This window comes from Rana temporaria, chromosome 4 (genome assembly GCF_905171775.1).
Source record: "Rana temporaria chromosome 4, aRanTem1.1, whole genome shotgun sequence".
Taxonomy (NCBI): Eukaryota; Metazoa; Chordata; class Amphibia; order Anura; family Ranidae; genus Rana; species Rana temporaria.
Window position 1 is genome coordinate 172,046,353 of NC_053492.1, and position 19,370 is coordinate 172,065,722.

The following is a 19,370-nucleotide window of genomic DNA, read 5'->3' on the forward strand; positions in this document are numbered from 1 at the left end:
GTTAAACTGGCCCTGTTCTAAATAAAAAAAAAAAAAAAAAAAATGGTTTGCATAGTTAATTCTATAGCTTGTGTACAATACTGGCATGTGTCCAGATGAATTACCTCCACTACGCATGCGTGGGAGTTTGGCCAGCCCTGCATAACCCATCAAGGTGTCCAAAGACCATGAATTTCTAAGATGACCAGATGAGGATTTTAGCAATAACATAGGGCCTATTGCAGGGATATGCAATTAGCGGACCTCCAGCTGTTGCAGAACTACAAGTCCCATGAGGCATAGCAAGACTCTTGACAGCCACAAGCATGACACCCAGAGGCAGAGGCATGATGGGAATTGTAGTTTTGCAACATCTGGAGGTCCGCTAATTGCATATCCCTGGCCTATTGACATCACAGCTGTCTGTGCTGGCAGGTGAGTCTTCACATTATGGCAAACAACTTGGCAGTGGGGTTTAGTTTTGCTTTAATACGGTTGTCCACTTCCAAATGATGACTCAATGCTTTAACCCTTGTGCCCGTGCAGTGATGGCCAGGTAAATCTAGCAGTGTCAACACACCATTAAGGCGGTATTGAACCCAAAATCTAAAATGTATTTTATTTTTTGCAAAATCGCAGCTTACTGGTTTTTAGGCTTTCACTTGGTCATCTGGCCAGTAACCCACATCCTATGTTACGAGTACTCCCCTCTGAATGCATAAGCACAGGGGGCAGAGCAGACAGCAGTCTAGAGGGGAGGGTAACATTCAATGTACTAGCAGATTTAAATACACAAATGTGTTGAAGCTGAACTCCAGCTAACACAGAGTTACAGCAAACTTTTTTTTTTTTTTCGATTAAGGTCTTGCATAAAAGCTGATCCCTGTAAGCGCCTATCCCTGTAAACTGATACATCTGGAAGAGCGCTTTTTCTTAAAAAAAAAAAAAAAAGGGGGACTCACCAGATGAAAATAAAATAAAGCCTAAAAGAAAACTCGTGCAGACATCACATCTCAAACTTCTCAAAGCTGAAATATGTTTGCTTTTGGGCTTAATGCTGCCTTGACAATAATTCTTTGACTAACTTGCATACCTAAACCATTTTTATAATTGCGCTTAAAATTACAACTGCAAAAATAAGTATTTTCATAACATTTTTACTTTTTTTTTTTTTATCCCTCGCTTATTAACCACTTCCATACCGGGCTGTTATACACACATCCCTACCAGGCCTATTCTGGCACTTCTCTCCTACAAATCATATTTTTTTTGCTAGAAAATTACGCAGAACCCCCAAACATTATATATGTTTTTTTAGCAGACACCCTAGGGAATAAAACGACGGTCATTGAAACGTTTTATCTTGCACGGTATTTACGCAATAATTTTTCAAACGCCTTTTTTTGGGAAAAAAATAGTTTCATGAATTAAAAAAATAACAAAACAGTAAAGTTAGCCCAATTTTTTTGTAAAATATGAAAGATGATGTTACACCGAGTAAATAGATACCTAACATGTCACGCTTTAAAATTGCGCACACTCATGGAATGGCGCCAAACTTCGGTACTTAAAAATCTCCATAGGCAACGCTTTGAAATTTTTTACAGGTTATCAGTTTAGATTTACAGAGGAGATCTAGTGCTAGAATTGTTGCTGCCACTCTTAACGCATGCGGCGATACCTCACATATGTGGTTTAAACGGCGTTTACATATGTTGGCGGGACTTGCGTGTGCGTTCGCTTCTGCGCGCGAGCTACTGGGGACGGGGGCGTAAAATTCTTTTTTTTTTTACATATTTAATTTTTTACACTTTTTTTTTTTTTTTTTTTATTATCACTTTTATTCCTATTACAAGGAATGTAAACATCCCTTGTAATAGGAATGTGTGTGACAGGTACTCTTTATGGAGAGATGCAGGGTCAATAAGACCCCACATCTCTCCTCCAGGCTGGAAAGCATGAAATCGGTGAAAAAAAATTCACCGATCTCATGCTTGCTGTTGCTTAGCAGCCGCAATTGTGGCTTTGTTTACTTACGGGGACCCGGGCGTGACGTCATCACATCGCGCCCGGGTCCTCCGACGGTCATAGAGATGACCAGTCATCTCTATGCTTCCTGCCAGCGCCGGACGATTCGTTCTCCGGGCCCCCGATGGCACGGGAGAGCCCGGAGAAGCACCGGATGGCGGCGGGAGGGGGGGGGGGGATGTCCCCTCCCGCCGCCTGTAAGAACGATCTAGCGGCGGAACCGCCGCTATGATCGTTCTTACGTTGTGCAGAATCGCCGGCACAAGAGAAGGATATCTGAATGATGCCTCTAGCTGCATGCATCATTCAGATATCCACCCGCAAAGCCCAGGACGTCATATGACGTCCACCCAGATCGCTAGAGGTCCGTTGTGGACGTCATTTTACAATGGGCTGGTATGGAAGTGGTTAAAGGCAGTTGGTTATAAAGGTATATATTTTTTTTCTATACTCTTAAGTTAAGCCTTCTGTGTGCAGCAGCCCTCTTAATACTTGCCTGAGCCCCATCTCAATCGAGCAATGTTGTACAAAAGTCTCGGCTCTCCCTCATTGGCTGAGACGGCAGCAAAGTACTATTGGCTCCCGTTGCTGTCAACCAGCCAATGAGGGGGCAGGCCGCGGCTCCTCCTCTGAATGGACACAGGGAGCTCAACAGGAGCGCCAAAGAGGGACCCTAGAAGAGGATCTGGACTGATTTATACAAAATCACTGCACATAGGAGGTATGTAGACTGTTTAGTTTTGACAAAACAAAAACTTTAGCACCAATTTAAATCATATTTGCCTGTATACCCATTGGCTTTAAAAAAAAAAAAAAAAAAAAAAACACACATGCAAGGGGGACAAAAAAACATCAGGTGTTGTCTGGAAGGGGCCATCATGCATGGGGGAAAGCTTCTTTTTTCCCCTAATCGTCTTTCAGGACAGCCACGAGAGACCTTGGCTCCTCCCCTCTGTAGGAAACAGCGCCAGCCTCCTATAAATTTCCTCCTCCCCTGCTGGTCCTCAGTTATTTGTGTTTCCTCCAGAGGGGAGACACTGTTAGGAACCAGCTAAGAGAGCCAAGGAAGGCTCAGGCAGACAAGTCCGGAAAGGGAGCAGGGGCTCTTCGACAAGCCAGGTCACTAACCTGGGTAAGATTGCCGCCCTTGCATCCCTGAGTGCAGGTCAGGGAGGGCTCTGTTTTGTAGCACCGAGCGCGGTGGAGAGGAGTGCACAGCCAGCGTCCCATACCTCAAGCAGCGTGTGTAGCAGGAATGGGGATTCCAGAGCGCAACTGCACTGGGTATCGGGACCGCGCGGAGCCGACGGCAGGTGACGCCATGTCCGGCAGACGGGGGTGTGCACTTCCGGGTTCGTGGCTTCCGGTTCCAGCCGCGAACTTCAAAAACAGAGCCAGGCAGAGGCTGGAGGGAGCTACAATTGCTGTAGAGACAGCAGAAACAGCACTGGTGACAGACATGTCCGAGGCAGAAGTAAGGGACACTGCTCCAGCAGAGACCAGCTCCAGCCATCCTAAGGTAAGGGGAACCTAGGGTGGATCTCCCCTCCCCCCGCCCGAGGGAAAAAGGCAGGGGGGGGTGAGTCAAAGCCCTTAGTGGTTCATGGGGCCCCTAGTGAGGCAAGCCCACTTGAAAGCACTGCGTACATGCCGTGGGCAGAAGGTGGTTACGGTACTAACTGGGGGTGTTCTTTTCCCTTATGTCTTTCAGAAAACTGACAAAGATGGGCCTGCTCACAGCTCAAAGAGGAAGTGTCCATCCTGCAAAGTCACACTTAGGGATTCATGGAGGAAAGCCATTTGTAGTGATTGCATTAGCAAGCTAGTACAGGAACATACTTCAGAACAGAATGAGCTAGCATCATCTGCTAAAGAGTTATCCAACACTTTTGAATCTTTTAAAACCTTTTTTGAAGGTTTTCAAATCCCGCAGCTTCAGTCGGCTTCTCCTCCTGTACAGGCAGCAGTTATAATACCGGAATTAAGAACTTCCACCAGTGCAGGCCCTTCAGTAACTCCTAGATAGGAGGCAGAAGAGGAACCTGAAAGCGCAGTGTCTGGTTCCCAAGAATCAGAGGAGGAGGCTCAGGAAGGTGATTCCAGGAAGCCCTCCCTTTACAAACTCTCATTAGAGGATGTCGATCACCTCTTGGGAGCCATATACACCACTCTGGGTATACCGACAGAGACAAAGCCCCGATCCCTACATGACCAGATGTATGAGGGATTGGGAGAACAGGAAAAGAAGAATTTTCCGGTTCACGGGGTGTTAATAGAAGCAATTAAAAAGGAATGGCAAGAGCCAGAAAGAAAGCACTTTTTTTTTTTCTAAAGCTTTAAAGAGACGTTTTCCATTCTCAGATGACCCATCTTCAGTATGGAACAAAATTCCAAAGCTAGATGCCGCCTTCTCACAGGTATCAAGGAATACAGATTTAGCTTTCGAGGATATGGGCATCTTATCCGAGGCAATGGATAAGAGGATGGACTCATTATTGAAAAAATCCTGGGACTCCACACTGGGAAGTTTAAAGCCAGCTATGGCAGTCACGGTGGTGGCCAGAAATATAGAGTTCTGGTTAAATCAGATCCAGGCACACATTGAGGAACCAACTGCGAAAGAGCGAATCCTATCCTACTTTCCCACACTGCTGCGAGGCATGGCCTATATCGCAAATGCCTTAGCTGAACTCGTACGGATGGCAGCTAGATCATCCGCACTAGCCAACTCCACAAGTTTACGGGCCCTATGGTTAACGACATTGCAGGGGGACTGCGCGTCTAAAGCCAAATTATGAGGCATCCCATTTACTGGGGACTTGCTATGTGGGCCAGGGTTGAAGAAGGTGCTAGATCGTACAGCAGATAAAAAGGAAGCATTTCCGCTGAAATGCAAAGCGCTCTGGAGTCAGCCGCAACAGAGCAAAAGGAGGCCAAAAAGTAGAACTTGGGTTCCAAAAGGTCCCCATTATACAACACCCAAGGGGGATAACCAGAAAAGACCTTGGGTCCCGAAAGGCAAAGGAGGAGCGATTTTTCGTCGTCCTGAGAAAACCTACGACAAATGACAAATTGGTCACAGTAGGAGGAAGACTGGGGGCCTTCCTCCCACAATGGGAAAATATAACTTCCAATCGCTTTATTTTGAGAACAATAGGAGAAGGATATCACCTGGAGTTCTCAAAACCACCACCAAACGGATTGTACGTAACCAAACTTCCAAAAAACTGAGAAAAAGAGGTGCCAAAGGAAGAAAGGACTAGTTTTACTCCCACATTTTCGGAGTACAAAAACCCACGGAGAAGGTTAGACCAATCCTAAACTTGAAACCCCTGAATGTGTCCATAACCTACAAAAGTTCAGGATGGACTCTATATTCAGTCAAGGCCTTACTACCCCCAAACTGTTTTCTAGTTTCCCTAGACTTGAAGGACGCATACTTGCACGTCCCAATACAGAGATTGTCAAAAATTTCTAAGGTTAGCAATAGAAACAAGAAGCAAAACCTTGCACCTACAATTCCGAGCCCTACCTTTCGGCCTTTCCTCCTCACCCAGAATATTTACAAAGATTCTGGCGGAAGCCCTGGCACCCTTGCGAGTCCAAGGCATATCCATCATCACCTATTTGGACGATCTGCTCCTGTTTGCAGAATTTCCCGAGAGGTTACAAAAGAACCTTGAGATCACGCAGACCTTTCTAAAAAGTCTGGGTTGGCTAATAAATGTGGAAAAATCCAACGTACAACCCACTCAGCGGATAACATACTTGGGATATGTAATAGATTCAGTCCAGCAAAAAATATTTCTACCCAAAGAAAAAATAGAAAAAATCCAGAAAGAAGTGCAATCCAGGCAAACTTACCATGCACCATCAGAAAGGTGATGTCAACACTGGGGTTATTAACGTCTGCGATCCCAGCAGTACAATGGGCAGCCTTACATTTTCGACCACTGCAAATGTTCCTATTAAAGATATGGGATCACAAGCAGAAGTCCTTGGACACTCAGGTTCTAATACCAGCAAAGGTAAAAAGAACCCTATGGTGGTGGAGGACATTAGAGAATGTAACCAAAGGTCGGCTGTGGACACCTCCCATTTCCCAGACACTTACCACAGACGCAAGTGGAGTAGGATGGGGAGCGCGTCTAGGCTCCCAGATAACACAAGGGGCGTGGGAAAAGGAAGAGGGGATGATATCATCCAACTGGAAGGAATTGAAAGCAGTAGGGCTTGCACTTCAATCCTTCCAGAAAGAGTTAAAAGGACATCACTTGCAAATCACGTCCGACAACGCATCAGTCATTGCCTACATAAAACAAACAGGGTGGAACAAGAAGTGGAGCTCTGGGGGCACTAGCAGAGAAAATCCTGAAATGGGGAGAGAAAAACATACTCTCTATCAGCAGTCCACCTAAAAGGGGGATTTAAACAGAGTAGCATATTTTCTCAGCAGGAGACAAGTGAAAGAAGGCGACTGGGCGTTAAACCAAGAGGTGTTCAAACAAATTACGCAAAAATGGGGAACACCTCAGGTGGACTTATTTGCATCAAGAGAAAACAAAAAAGTCAGAGCGTTCTTTTCTCTGGAAAGAGAAGACGGAGCACTAGGAGTGGATGCGTTGGCACAAAGGTGGACATTCAGAATATGTTATGCCTTTCTTCCACCAGTGTTAATACCAGCAGTAATAAGAAAACTTTGCATAGAGAACACAACTTTGATTCTCATAGCACCTCACTGGCCCAGGAGACCGTGGTTCTCTATGCTGAAAGAACTCGCTATAGAGCCCCCCTGGTTACTGCCAGTCCGGGAACATCTACTCTCCCAAGGCCCGATATACTGCCCCCAAGTGGAAAGGTGGAGCTTGGCCGCATGGTATCTGAGGTTCTCGAGCCGCCTAATCGCGACTCTGCTGAAAAGTAGCAAAGTGGAGACACCTAAAATCTATCAGAAAGTGTAGAAGTGCTGTAACAATTGGTGCACAGAAAACACCTTCAACACAGAGTTCAGTGGCCGTCCTAGAGTTTCTGCAGAGTGGTGTAGAGAAAGGATTAAGCCTTAGCACTTTAAAGAGTCAAGTGTCAGCACTTTCAGTTTTTCAAGAAAAAAAGATTAGCATCTGACCCATGGAAAATCAGGCTCTTCAGATCCCTGGGCAGACAAAGACCTATACAGAATTCAGTCTTTCCAAAGTGCGACCTGTCACTAGTGCTGCAAACTTTGACAGCGGACCCCTTTGAACCACTAGAGAATTGCAACCTAAAGACGCTGACGCTAAAAGCAGTGTTTCTGGTAGCAATCACCACAGCAAAAAGGGTCTGTGAGATGGAGGCCTTATCAATCAGACCCCCCTTTTGTCAGATCTTTGCAGACCACATCATTTTTAAAATGGACCCGGCATTCCTGCCAAAAGTAATCTCGAGAGAACCTTCCGAACCCTTCTAAAGAACAAGAAGTAAAGTTTCATAATTTAGACGTCAGGAGATGCGTCTTGCATTATTTAGAGGTAACTAAGACACGAAGGAAGACCAATTCCTTATTTATTTTACATTCTGGAGCTAGGAAAGGGCATAGAGCCACTAGACGCACCATAGAGAGATGGCTAAGAGAAGCCATTGAACAGGCTTACAAGTTAGGAGGCATACAGATCCCAGAAGGTATCGGAGCACACTCCACAAGACCAATGGCAGCCTCACAGGCAGAAAGAGCTGGAGCAACGCCGGTGCAGATTTGTAAAGCGGCGACATGGTCCAGCTTTGCCACCTTCGTAAGACACTATAGGGTGGATCTTTGGTCAGCTAAGGATCAGACCTTTGGACGCAAGGTCTTACAAGTTGTGGTCCCGCCCTAGGGTAAGTGCTTGGTTATCCTCTCAGGTGGCTGTCCTGAAAGACGATTAGGGGAAAAACTAAGTTACTAACTGGTAACGTTCTTTCCCGGATTCTTTCAGGACAGCCGGGTACCCACCCGAATGTGTATTCTTGTGTCTCTCCAGCAACTGGAGGTGCTCTTGAAAGAACTGAGGACCAGCAGGGGAGGAGGAAATTTATAGGTGGCTGGCACGGTATTTCCTACAGAGGGGAGGAGCCGAGGTCTCTCAGGTGGCTGTCCTGAAAGACTCCGGGAAAGAAAGTTACCAGTAAGTAACTTTGTTTTGTTTTTTTACTGATGGATGGGATGATAGCCCTCCTAGTGTCAAAACATTTTCAGTGGGTAACCACATGCATCTGGAAAGCACTCAAGATATTGAATCGGCATTACAGCCAGGCAGCTAAGATTGAGATGCCATTCAGAGGTCCGCAATAAAATTGGTCTTGTTAAAAGCGTTAAATGTCTGCTCGGATTATATTGTATGTATACAGTGGAACCTCGGATTGCGAGTAACACGGCTAACGAGTGTTTTGCAATACTAGCACTGTATATTAAAAAATCATGACTCTGTTTGCGAGCGCTGTCTCGCATAACTAGCACGATTCAGGCCAAATTGGTGTGCAGTACCGCTTTTGGCCTGAGGTGGGGGGGCGCCAGAGCAGAGCGTCACTGATTGATTGTTGCCGTTCGGAAATGCAGGGAAAGGCCAGAGTACAGCACGGCTGACCTCTGCAAATCTCGGGTAGGAAGTCTTTCCGGGGGTTTGTCCTCGGGCCTCTTTGGCTGTTTCCGAGGCTCTCCGGTGCCTCTGCCCGCATGTGGTATTGCATCCCATTAAAGTCAATGCAGAACTAATTTATTTTTGTTTCCATTGACTTCAATGGGGAAACTCGCTTTGATATGCAAGTACTTTGGATTACGAGCATTCTCCTGGAACAGATTACAGTGGGGATTGAAAGTTTGGACACCCCAGGTAAAAATTTGTATTAATGTGCATAACGAAGCCAAGGAAAGATGGAAAAATCTCCAAAAGGCATCAAATTACAGATTAGACATTCTTATAATATGTCAAAAAAAGTTAGATTTTATTTCTATCATTTACACTTTCAAAATTACAGAAAACAAAAAAATGGCATCTTCAAAAGTTTGGGCACCCTGCAGAATTTATAGCATGCACTGCCCCCTTTGCAAAGCTGAGACCTTTCAGTGTCATGGATTGTTCTCAATCATCGTCTGGGAAGACCAGGTGATGTCAATCTCAAAGGTTTTAAATGCCCAGACTCATCTGACCTTGCCCCAACAATCAGCACCATGGGTTCTTCTAAGCAGTTGTCTAGAAAACTGAAAATAGTTGACGCTCACAAAGCTGGAGAAGGCTATAAGAAGATAGCAAAGCGTTTTCAGATGTCAATATCCTCTGTTCGGAATGTAATTAAGAAATGGCAGTCATCAGGAACAGTGGAAGTTAAAGCAAGATCTGGAAGACCAAGAAAAATATCAGACGGAACAGCTCGCAGGATTGTGAGAAAAGCAATTCAAAACCCATGTTTGACTGCACAATCCCTCCAGAAAGATCTGGCAGACACTGGAGTTGTGGTACACTATTCCACTATAAAGAGACTTGTACAAATATGGTCTTCATGGAAGAGTCATCAGAAGAAAACCTCTTCTTCTACGTCCCCACCACAAAAATCTGCGTTTTTAACTTTGCAAATGAACATAAAGACAAGCCTGATGCATTTTGGAAACAAGTTCTGTGGACCGATGAGGTTAAAATATAACTTTCTCTTCCGTTCATAGACGGACACAGCCTTCATTGACATTAGGGTTATATCCACTTTCACTAGGAGAGTTTAGGCAGAAAAAAAACACTTAAAGTGTTAACAAACACAAACCTCAGTGCAGCTCCTCCCAGGGGGTGTGCCCCCCCCCCCTGGTATAACCCACACCCTGCTCTAGCAGCCTCAGTTTTTTCCTGCCTAACGTCAGGAGAGTCAGGCATTCTTGAGTTCCTGTACTCTGGAGATTTTTTTCTTGCGATTTTCTCGCTTTTTTATTGTTTTGTTCCTGCATTTTTGAATCCTGTGATTCTTCTATCAACAGCCGACTGGGTGACAGGCTGGGTCTTCGACTCTTGTAGTCCCCCCATGTTCGGCCATTGAGCGTGTGCTGGCCCTCAGCTCAGCTTTGGGACGTCCACGACAGGCCCCGTTGCTCCAGGGGCGGCCGGGGGAACTTTTTGTTCTAGGGCACACATATGACCGGTCTTTTATGGCTTTGTCACAGTGTGTCTGGCCGACAGCCATGACGTTTAGCGGACGTTGGATCTGTCTGGGATACCTCCGGTGGTCGCAGGACGGGTAAGTAGTGGCCTCTTGCTCAGGTAAGTGGTCTGGCTGGAATTTTCCCCTGGGGAGGTCGACTGAGGGTTTGCCCTGCTTTCCTCTCTCCCTTTTTTCCTCTCCCTCCTTCCCAGTTTCTGGGTGACGGCCGTGAGGTGGGGGGCCCGCTTGGGAGGCTCAGTCTGACCTGGGGGCTGCTACTGCTGTGGGTGCTGTGTTTTTTCTGTGCTGCCATATGTGCGGAGGGGGTCCTGTGGGCCTGTGTACTGCATGTGTCACTGGGACTTTGCTGTGTGTTTTTTGAAAAAACGCAGTTGTAATTGCGGCGGCCATTTTCGTGGAGCCCGCAGACATATCGGCGGCCATCTTGATACAGCTCTTGTGCCTAGGATGACGGCGCGTACGGCTCTGCATTTTTTCCTTTGGATGGCGTGGCACAGGCAGCGTTTTTGGCTCTCGGCAGCGGCGGTCTGGTCGGACGGTGAGTCCTCTGGGGGGGGGGTTTTCCCTGTTCTCTGTGGCGGCTGGGGGGATGTCCTGTGGAGCCTGCCAGTACTAGGGGATGTTAACCCTTAGTGTCCCTATTCCTGCGGCCTCCAGGGATGCTGTGCTGGCAATCCCTGAGGTGTTTGGGTCAGGATGGGAGTGTTGGAGGAATGTGGGAGTTACAATTCGTTCCCCCCTCTGCCTCCCTCTGGGATGTTATTATTTTATTTATTTTTTCTGACAGGGAATCAGGCCTCGCTGAGGCGTCTGGCTCTGGTTCTGTTTTTTTTTTGTCAGTAGCTGCTGGTTGAAGTCCACACAGACTGTGAGGATGGCCCTGTTTCAGGGTCAGCACTTGCTGTTGTTGGGGCTCATGACACTGCGGTGCGGGTTACCATTGCTATGGTAGATTCGGCGGTGGCATCGGTGTCAGTCCCTTTTGGGTTCCGTGCCGCCCCGCACCGCAATATGTGTTTTCCTTGTGAGCTGTGGCCATGGCTCAGCGTGGGCATCTCCACTGTGATTTTTTCTGGTAGCAATTACCTCGATCAGACGAGTGTTTGTCTGAACTGGCGGCCTTGTCTTGCAAGGCTCCCTACTTGGTTATCCATAAGGATGAGGTGGTGCTCACCAAGGTCGTTTCGGCTTTTCACGTTGATGTGGACATTGTTCTTCCATCCTTATGTCCTCGGCCGAAATGCAAGGAGGAGGCCACTTTACATCCTCTAGATGTGATTCGGGCCCTACGAGTGTACTTATCTGCTACGATTCCGTTCCGGAAGTCGGACTCACTGTTCGTGTCGGTGGCTGGTCCTACAAGGGGGCCTGGTAGTCTCGTCGGCCACCTTTTTTTTGGGGTGGATCCGACGGATTGTGCTTCAGGCCTATGCCCTGAAGGGGCGGGCGCCTCCCTTTTTGGGTTACGGCGCATTCGACCAGGGCGATCAGGGCCTCTTGGGCTTTCTGACATCATGCCTCTGTGTTACAGGGGTGTATGGCAGCGACCTGGTCGTCGATCCACACTTTTTCAAAGTCTTACAAGGTGGATGTGTGTGCATCTTCTGATGCCTCCTTCGGCCGCAGATGTTACAGGCGGCGGTTTATGGTTGGAGTTCCTCCGTTGAGCAACTCCGGTTTTGTTTGGGGTGTAACCTTTTTTGCTGTGTTGTTTTCCCACCCCTCAAATTTTTTGACACTGCTTTGGGACGTCCCTAATGCCAATGAAGGCTGTGTCCGTCTATGAACGGAAGAGAAAATAGGATTTTTGTACTCACCGTAAAATCCATTTCTCTGAGTTCATGGACGGACACAGCACCCACCCCTGTTTGCAGTTTGTACTGCTTGTTACGAACTGAGGCTGCTAGAGCAGGGTGTGGGTTATACCGGGGGGGGCACGCCCCCTGGGAGGAGCTGCACTGAGGTTTGTGTTTGTTTAGGCAGAATAAAAGCACTTAAAGTGTTAACAAACACAAACCTCAGTGCAGCTCCTCCCAGGGGGCGTGGCCCCCCGGGTATAACTCACACCCTGCTCTAGCAGCCTCAGTTCGTAACAAGCAGTACAAACTGCAAACAGGGGTGGGTGCTGTGTCCGTCCATGAACTCAGAGAAATGGATTTTACGGCGAGTACAAAAATCCTATTTTTTGGCCGGAATGAGCAAAGGTACATTTTGAGAAGAAAGGGCACAGAATTTAATGAAAAGAACCTCTGTCCAACTGTTAAGCATGGGGGTGGATCAATCATGCTTTGGGGTTGTATTGCAGCCAGTGGCACAGGGAACATTTCACGAGTAGAAGGAAAAATGGATTCAATACATTTTTGGCAAATTTTGGATGGTAACTTGATGCCATCTTTGAAAAAGCTGAAGTTAAAGAGAGGATGGCTTCTACAAATGGATAATGATCCTAAACACACCTCAAAATCCACAGGGGATTACATCAAGAGGCGTAAACTGAAGGTTTTGCCATGGCCTTCACAATCTCCTGACCTCAACATAATTGAAAATCTATGGATAGATCTTAAAAGAGCAGTGCGTGACAGGCAGCCCAGAAATCTCAAAGAACTTAAAGACTTTTGTAAGGAAGAATGGGCAAAGATACCTCAAACAAGAATTAAAAGACTCTTGGCTGGCCGCAAAAAGCGTTTACAAGCTGTGATACTTGCCAAAGGGGGCAGTACAGACGCCATTTTTTTGTTTTCTGTAATTTTGAAAGTGTAAATGATGGAAATAAAATCTAACTTTTTTTGACATATAAGAATATCTAATCTGTAATTTGATGCCTTTTGGAGATTTTTCCATCTTTCCTTGGCTTCGTTATGCACATTAATACAAATCTTTACCTGGGGTGCCCAAACTTTCGATCCCCACTGTATGCTCGTAATCCAAGGTTCCACTGTATTCTTTAATTCCATCTGTTGTGTGTTCAGCTATGTAACATATTTTTCTTTTGTTTTCAGATTGCAAGGAAAAGGCATAAAGTCATTGGTACATTTAAGAGTCCTCATGGCCATACAAGACCTCCTGCATCTCTTAAGCACGTTATCTTGATGCCACTATCGCAGATAAAGAAAGTCCTTGATATTAGGGAAACTGATGGTTAGTGAAGCCTTTTCTTTGCCTTTTGCCACTGGTGAGACACTGCACGGGGAGCTGCATTTAAAGTAAACCTGGCTAAAAGTTCCCAAACCTGGGCAACTTTAACTGAGGCTAATGTGAATATTAACATACATAATCAGAAGCTACCTTTAGGGAAAACTTCACGTCAATGTGATTTCATAGCTCCAGATAGGCATTTCTAAAGTAATATGCACATTTCAATCTGTTTTGCAAACAGTGTGGCTGTCACTTTGCACAACATAGACAAAGTAATATAGTCTCTTTAAATCCTAAAGGGACCCCATACTATATCCTTATTTTTCAAAAATATTCCATACACATGACCCTGTAATATATATATATATATATATATATATATATATATATATATATATATATATATATATATATATATATATATATATATATATATATATATATATATATATATATATATATATATATATATATATATATATATAATTTTGTGTTTTCTTTCTTTTTTCGTGACATCCTTCATGAGCCCCTAATCTCTCAGCAGTCTGAACTCTGTATAATGACTGTAAAAGTCAAACCAAGTAAAATTCAGGTGGTTACACTACAGTATTTGCAGTAAAAAAAAAATCAATGATTTATTGAATACAGAACTGCGTATATGTATCTGCCCAAGTTTCAGCTTGTGTTCTTCAGTCATTAAAAAAAAAAAAAAAATGAAGTCAGCTGCTACAAAAACTGTAGCTGCTAAATTTTAAACACTCACCCTCCCAGGATCCTGTGCCGTCCTGCTATTTTCACTGCTGGGCTTCAGTCACTGACGTATGAACTGTGGGCACCTAGCTGCAACTGCTTGTGGTTTCACAGCTGACTGCTCATGCTAATGATCCTGCAGCTTTTTTGGACCTGTGACATGCTCCAGAAGGCTGCTGGGGAACTGGGGGGTCGCGCGCGGGCACGCCAAGTGGGAGAACGTAAGGATATAGTGTGGTGTCCCTTTTAGGATTTAAAGAGACTATATAAACCAAATATCCACTTAAAAAATAATGTGCCAGTGTTGATGAAACTGGCTGTTGTAGTAATTTTATGTGCCTTTACAGTAAAAGGAATGTATATAGGTTCAAAATAAAGCTAGCATTGTAACTATGCGATTCCATGGTAACGCAGCTAAAAATGTTGTGAATTGTATTTGCAGGCCATGCTCAGGTACTTATGCTTGTATACTGTGTTACATTGACCCTATTCTCACTGGCGTTATGTCAGGTTCGATGATTCTAGCTGGCTGTATTGCTGCTTATGTTATCACAAACTGGATCTATAACTCTATACTATGGAGTACCAAAATCGGTGTGTGTGTAATATATATCTATCTATCTATATAATATATATATATATATATATATATATATATATATATATATATATATATATATATATATATATATATATATATATATATATATATATATATATATATATATCTATCCTATCTATATCTCATTTATTTTTAGTTATTTTTTAATACTGCTATAATAAACAAGTTTCCTTTCTAATTTTCAGACTGTCACAATGCATTTGCATTGGTTGTGCGACCTCCAACTGAACAGACAAACCAGTTATTTAGTTTTCAGCTGACGGTAGAAGAACCTCTGAAGGTAGATTGGCTTAAGATGTTGTGCCGGCACATAGCCAACACCATTTGTAAAGCAGATGCTGTAAGTTTTCTCCTACTGCTATATCACTGTGAATGTGTTTAATGTGCTTCCAACTAGCTCCAGACTGTTATAAAATATGCAGCTTTGTCCACCCCCGTGTGTTTGTTTTTGTGCCCCCTCTCCTCCTCCCCAGAAAATGAAATTAATAATTTGCAGAGCAGTGTTTCTGTGGAGACCGTGTACATTTCTGTGCCGCACACATAGTGTTACAGTTGGCGCTTTTGAATTTAAACGTCCTAGACACTATTAACCACTTCCAGACCGCTGTACGTCTTTATACGGCCTAACTTTAAAGATACATATCTCGGTAACGGCAGCAGCTGCTGCCACAACCGAGGTATGTATCTTTACTGTCAGCGGTTCTGGTAACGATAACGGCGGTCTCCGCGGCGGATGCGCCGCGAGATCGCCGTTATCGGTGGCGGGAGAGGGGCCCCCCCTCCCGCCGCTCTCCCGCGCCCTCCGCCGCTTACCGGAGCTGTCGGTAGCGGCGGAGGAGATCGCGACCGTTCGGGAGCTGAGCGGGGACGAGACTGAAGGAAAAATCTCCTTCGCCCGTCCCCATAGCTCGGCTGGGCGGAAGTGACGTCAAAACGTCAGTCCCGCCCAGCCTCTTAAAGAAACATTTTTTTTTTTGTCATTTGAAAAAATGACATTTTCCAATTTTTTTTGTTTTTTTCTCATTTTAGTCTAAATATAAGATCTGAGGTCTTTTTGACCCCAGATCTCATATTTAAGAGGACCTGTCATGCTTTTTTCTATTACAAGGGATGTTTACATTCCTTGTAATAGGAATAAAAGTGATAATTTTTTTTTAATTTTTTTTCCCAGTGTAAAAAATAATAAAATAAAAATAAATAAGAAAAAAAAAAAAAAATGTTTTTTAAAGCGCCCCGTCCCGACGAGCTCGTGCGCAGAAGCGAACGCATACGTGAGTAGCGCCCGCATATGAAAACTGTGTTCAAACGACACAAGTGAGGTATCGCCGCGATCGTTAGAGCGAGAGCAATAATTATAGCCCTAGGCCTACTCTGTAACTCAAAAAATGCAACCTATAGAATTTTTTAAACGTCGCCTATCGAGATTTTTAAGGGTAAAAGTTTGACGCCATGCCACGAGCGGGCGCAATTTGTAAGCGTGGCATGTTGGGTACCATTTTACTCGGCGTAACATTATCTTTCACAATATATAAAAAAATTGGGCCAAATTTATTGCTGTCTTATTTTTTAATTCAAAAAAGTGATTTTTTTCCAAAAAAAGTGCGCTTGTAGGACCGCTGCGCAAATATGGTGTGACAAAAAGTATTGCAATGATCGCCATTTTATTCTCTAGGGTATTAGAAAAAAATATATATATAATGTTTGTGGGTTTTAAGTAATTTTCTAGCAAAAAAAAATGTTTTAGTCTTGTAAACGCCAAATCTGAAAAACACCCAAAGTAGAGAAGTGGTTAAAAAAAATGAATCCTTATCCAGAAATTTTGTAGCGTTGGAATAAAATGGTTTTAAAGAAATATGTTTAAAATATAGTGCCCATGGGTTTGGTTTATGGAGATGAACTTCTTTCCCGAATCAAATATGTATCCATATTGCTTACCTAGTTGTTCACTATCTGTTTTTAAGAAGTAATCCATTTAGCAGCTGCTCTTGAGCTTTGAGAGCAGTCTCTACCACTGTTATCCCTTTTATTGCACTATAAAGTGACTTCTGTTTTAATATTCCTTTTTTAAATTGAAACAGAAGTTGCCTTTGACGGTTGTATATTTCTTTAAGGAACCATTCTGAATGCGTCATGGGACACGTGAAGATGCGAGATGGGGCAACTGCCCTGCCAAATAGTCTGCTCTGCTATCTATAATACTAATTGTGAATTTCCAGTTTGATATTGCATGAGTGTATATCAAATACACATTGATACAAGAAATATTTAGTTTATAAAATATTTACACTGAATATTCAATTTACTAAACTATATTAATTTACCATGATTATCGTGAGCAGTGGCAGCCGATAAAAGCAAAAGTAATGTGGGTGAAAAGACTACATTAATAATAATTTATATATATATATATAATATATACACACACACACACACACATATATATATATATATATATATATATATATATATATATATATATATATATATATATATATATATATATATATATATATATACATACATACATACATACATACATACATACATACATACATACATACATACATACATACATACATACATACATACATACATACATACATTTTTTATTTTTTATTTATTTTTTTAATAGTGAAATACTTAACTTGGTGAATTAAGCCTTGAGCTGTCTGGTGAGCCCACGTGGCCTGATTAGTGACTAACGCAGCCAAATACTGACAACCGTACTCTGCATGCACCACATTTTGTGTATTCATGCATTTTACTGCTTGCTTTTTTGATGCTTTGCCTTGGACAGGCATTTCTGTGGTTTCTCGCTAGATGGCAGCATAGGTTTATACACTTTTTTTATTTTTATTTTACAGTTCTTTGTGTTCACTAAACTTATTTTGGGATTGGGGTATCCAAAATTGACTTGTTTCTGCAATTTCTTTTTTCAATTTAAAAAAGAACAAAATTCTGTATTTGCATCTCCTTTTTTTTTTTTTTTTATAGGAAAATTTGATTTATACTACTGATCCCGATTCATTAGAAGTGAACACAAAAGATGTGGATAGTACATTAAGTCGAGCGTCGAGAGCTATAAAGAAAACTTCCAAGAAAGTAAGTTCATATGCTATGTTACTTTCCAGCATTTGTATTCCATCTAATATACTGTGTACCCTGACACAGATGAATATGTTTTTGTGATTAATAGACCTTTTGATGTTTGCTCATTATGTTTCTGCTAGCTCGGATAACTATATCAAATGACTGTGTTATTTATTGCCTTTTTATAGGTCACAAGAGCATTTTCATTCTCTAAGACTCCCAAGAGAGCCCTGCAGAGGGCGCTGATGGTACATAATACTCCAAATAGCAGGAGTCCTGGTCCAAGCACTGAGGGATTTGCAAGTAGTCGCATGCCAAGCACCACTTCTCTAGCAGTAAGCACATCTCAATTTTTCACAACTGTTCTTATGTGAATGCTCATAGCTCTACGTCAGGTGGTGTTAAAACTGGATTAGCAGTAATGTTTAAACTAGCATATGTATGTAACTTTTCCTTTTTATATACATACAAGTTAATAGGAAGTTGCCTATACAGTAATTGAGAGTACTGCACTGTGGTGGGTGTTGTTTTTTTTTTTTTGTGCCAATACATTTTTTTTTTTTTTTTTTTGTCTTTGGTTCTAGGACCTTGTTGATCTTGCAAAGCATTTTTTAGTATCTTGGGAAATGTCTGCTTTCACGTTCTTTAATTTAACAACTTTGTAAACAGATTGTGCAGACATACAGTAGAATGAAAAAATCTTCACCGTTTGGTGATGGTGGTCATGTAAATGCATGGCCCAGATTTTGCAAAGGACCATTCTCTTGATTGCAACTGATCTATGTAAAAGTGTAGATGCAGAATTGCTAGAGAGGGATCATTTGGCATGGGTGGTTGATGATCAAATCCGAGTTTAAGATCTAGACTTTCTTGCAATGCACTGAAATTACAATCTTCTGGTTTTTTTTTTTTTTTTTTTTTTTTTTTTTTTTTTTTGGAAACCACCTTTTTGTTACCACAAAATACCCTTTTGAGGCATGGTTATTGCTATCTTTCCTAAACAGGGACAGCTAAAAATTCATTCAGATGTGGGAAAAAAAATTCTGTGTGTAATTTTGTTTTTTTTTTATTGTAAAATTACATTTTTTATTCAAGTTAAAATCTGCACTTGCTTACAACAGCTGTTTTCATATTATAATTTTTTTTCCCTACAAATCATTCATTCCTATTTGTAGATTACCCGTTCTTCCTCTACTTTCAACCTAAACGGACCTGCCAAACACAGTAGTGTGCAACGATCTAATTCCCTTGATGGGATCTCGCAGAGTCCCAGATTCCGTTCTCTTCTTTGCCCTAACAGTCCTATGCCTCCTTCTTTGAAAGGAGAATCGAGTCTGTCTTCCCCACAGCTATACCGCTCCGACCAGTTGGGTGAAACACATACTATACCACATATTGTTACATCTGAATGTACAGGACAGAGTGAGGAGGTTCTTAACACTTCAGGTGGCAAGACATCCATTTTCATCCAAAGGGAGCCATCGAGGTGAACCACAATCCTCTGTGAGCTCCATTTTATTTTATAGATCAAATGCCACTTCCACCAACAGTCACACTGCCTGGCACTAGATGGTTTTTCACACTGGTGTTTAAAGGGTGCTTACATCAA

At 43.1% G+C, this 19,370-nt stretch overlaps 1 protein-coding gene across 5 annotated transcripts in view; it reads left to right on the forward strand.

Moving 5' to 3' along the window:
• The window catches only part of ECT2 (epithelial cell transforming 2), a 107,044-nt gene that overhangs the window by 83,032 nt on the left and 4,642 nt on the right, over positions 1–19,370 (forward strand). For 3 of the 5 annotated variants that reach the window (XM_040349381.1, XM_040349382.1, XM_040349383.1), the window contains 5 exons: positions 13,164–13,302; positions 14,857–15,011; positions 17,666–17,773; positions 17,950–18,096; positions 18,937–19,264. In XM_040349381.1, the coding sequence (XP_040205315.1) occupies positions 13,164–13,302; positions 14,857–15,011; positions 17,666–17,773; positions 17,950–18,096; positions 18,937–19,251 (864 nt within the window). In that variant the 3' untranslated portion in view covers positions 19,252–19,264. The remainder of the gene's footprint in view (positions 1–13,163; positions 13,303–14,856; positions 15,012–17,665; positions 17,774–17,949; positions 18,097–18,936; positions 19,265–19,370) is intronic. The other 2 variants (XM_040349384.1, XM_040349385.1) reach the window with 1 other exon arrangement.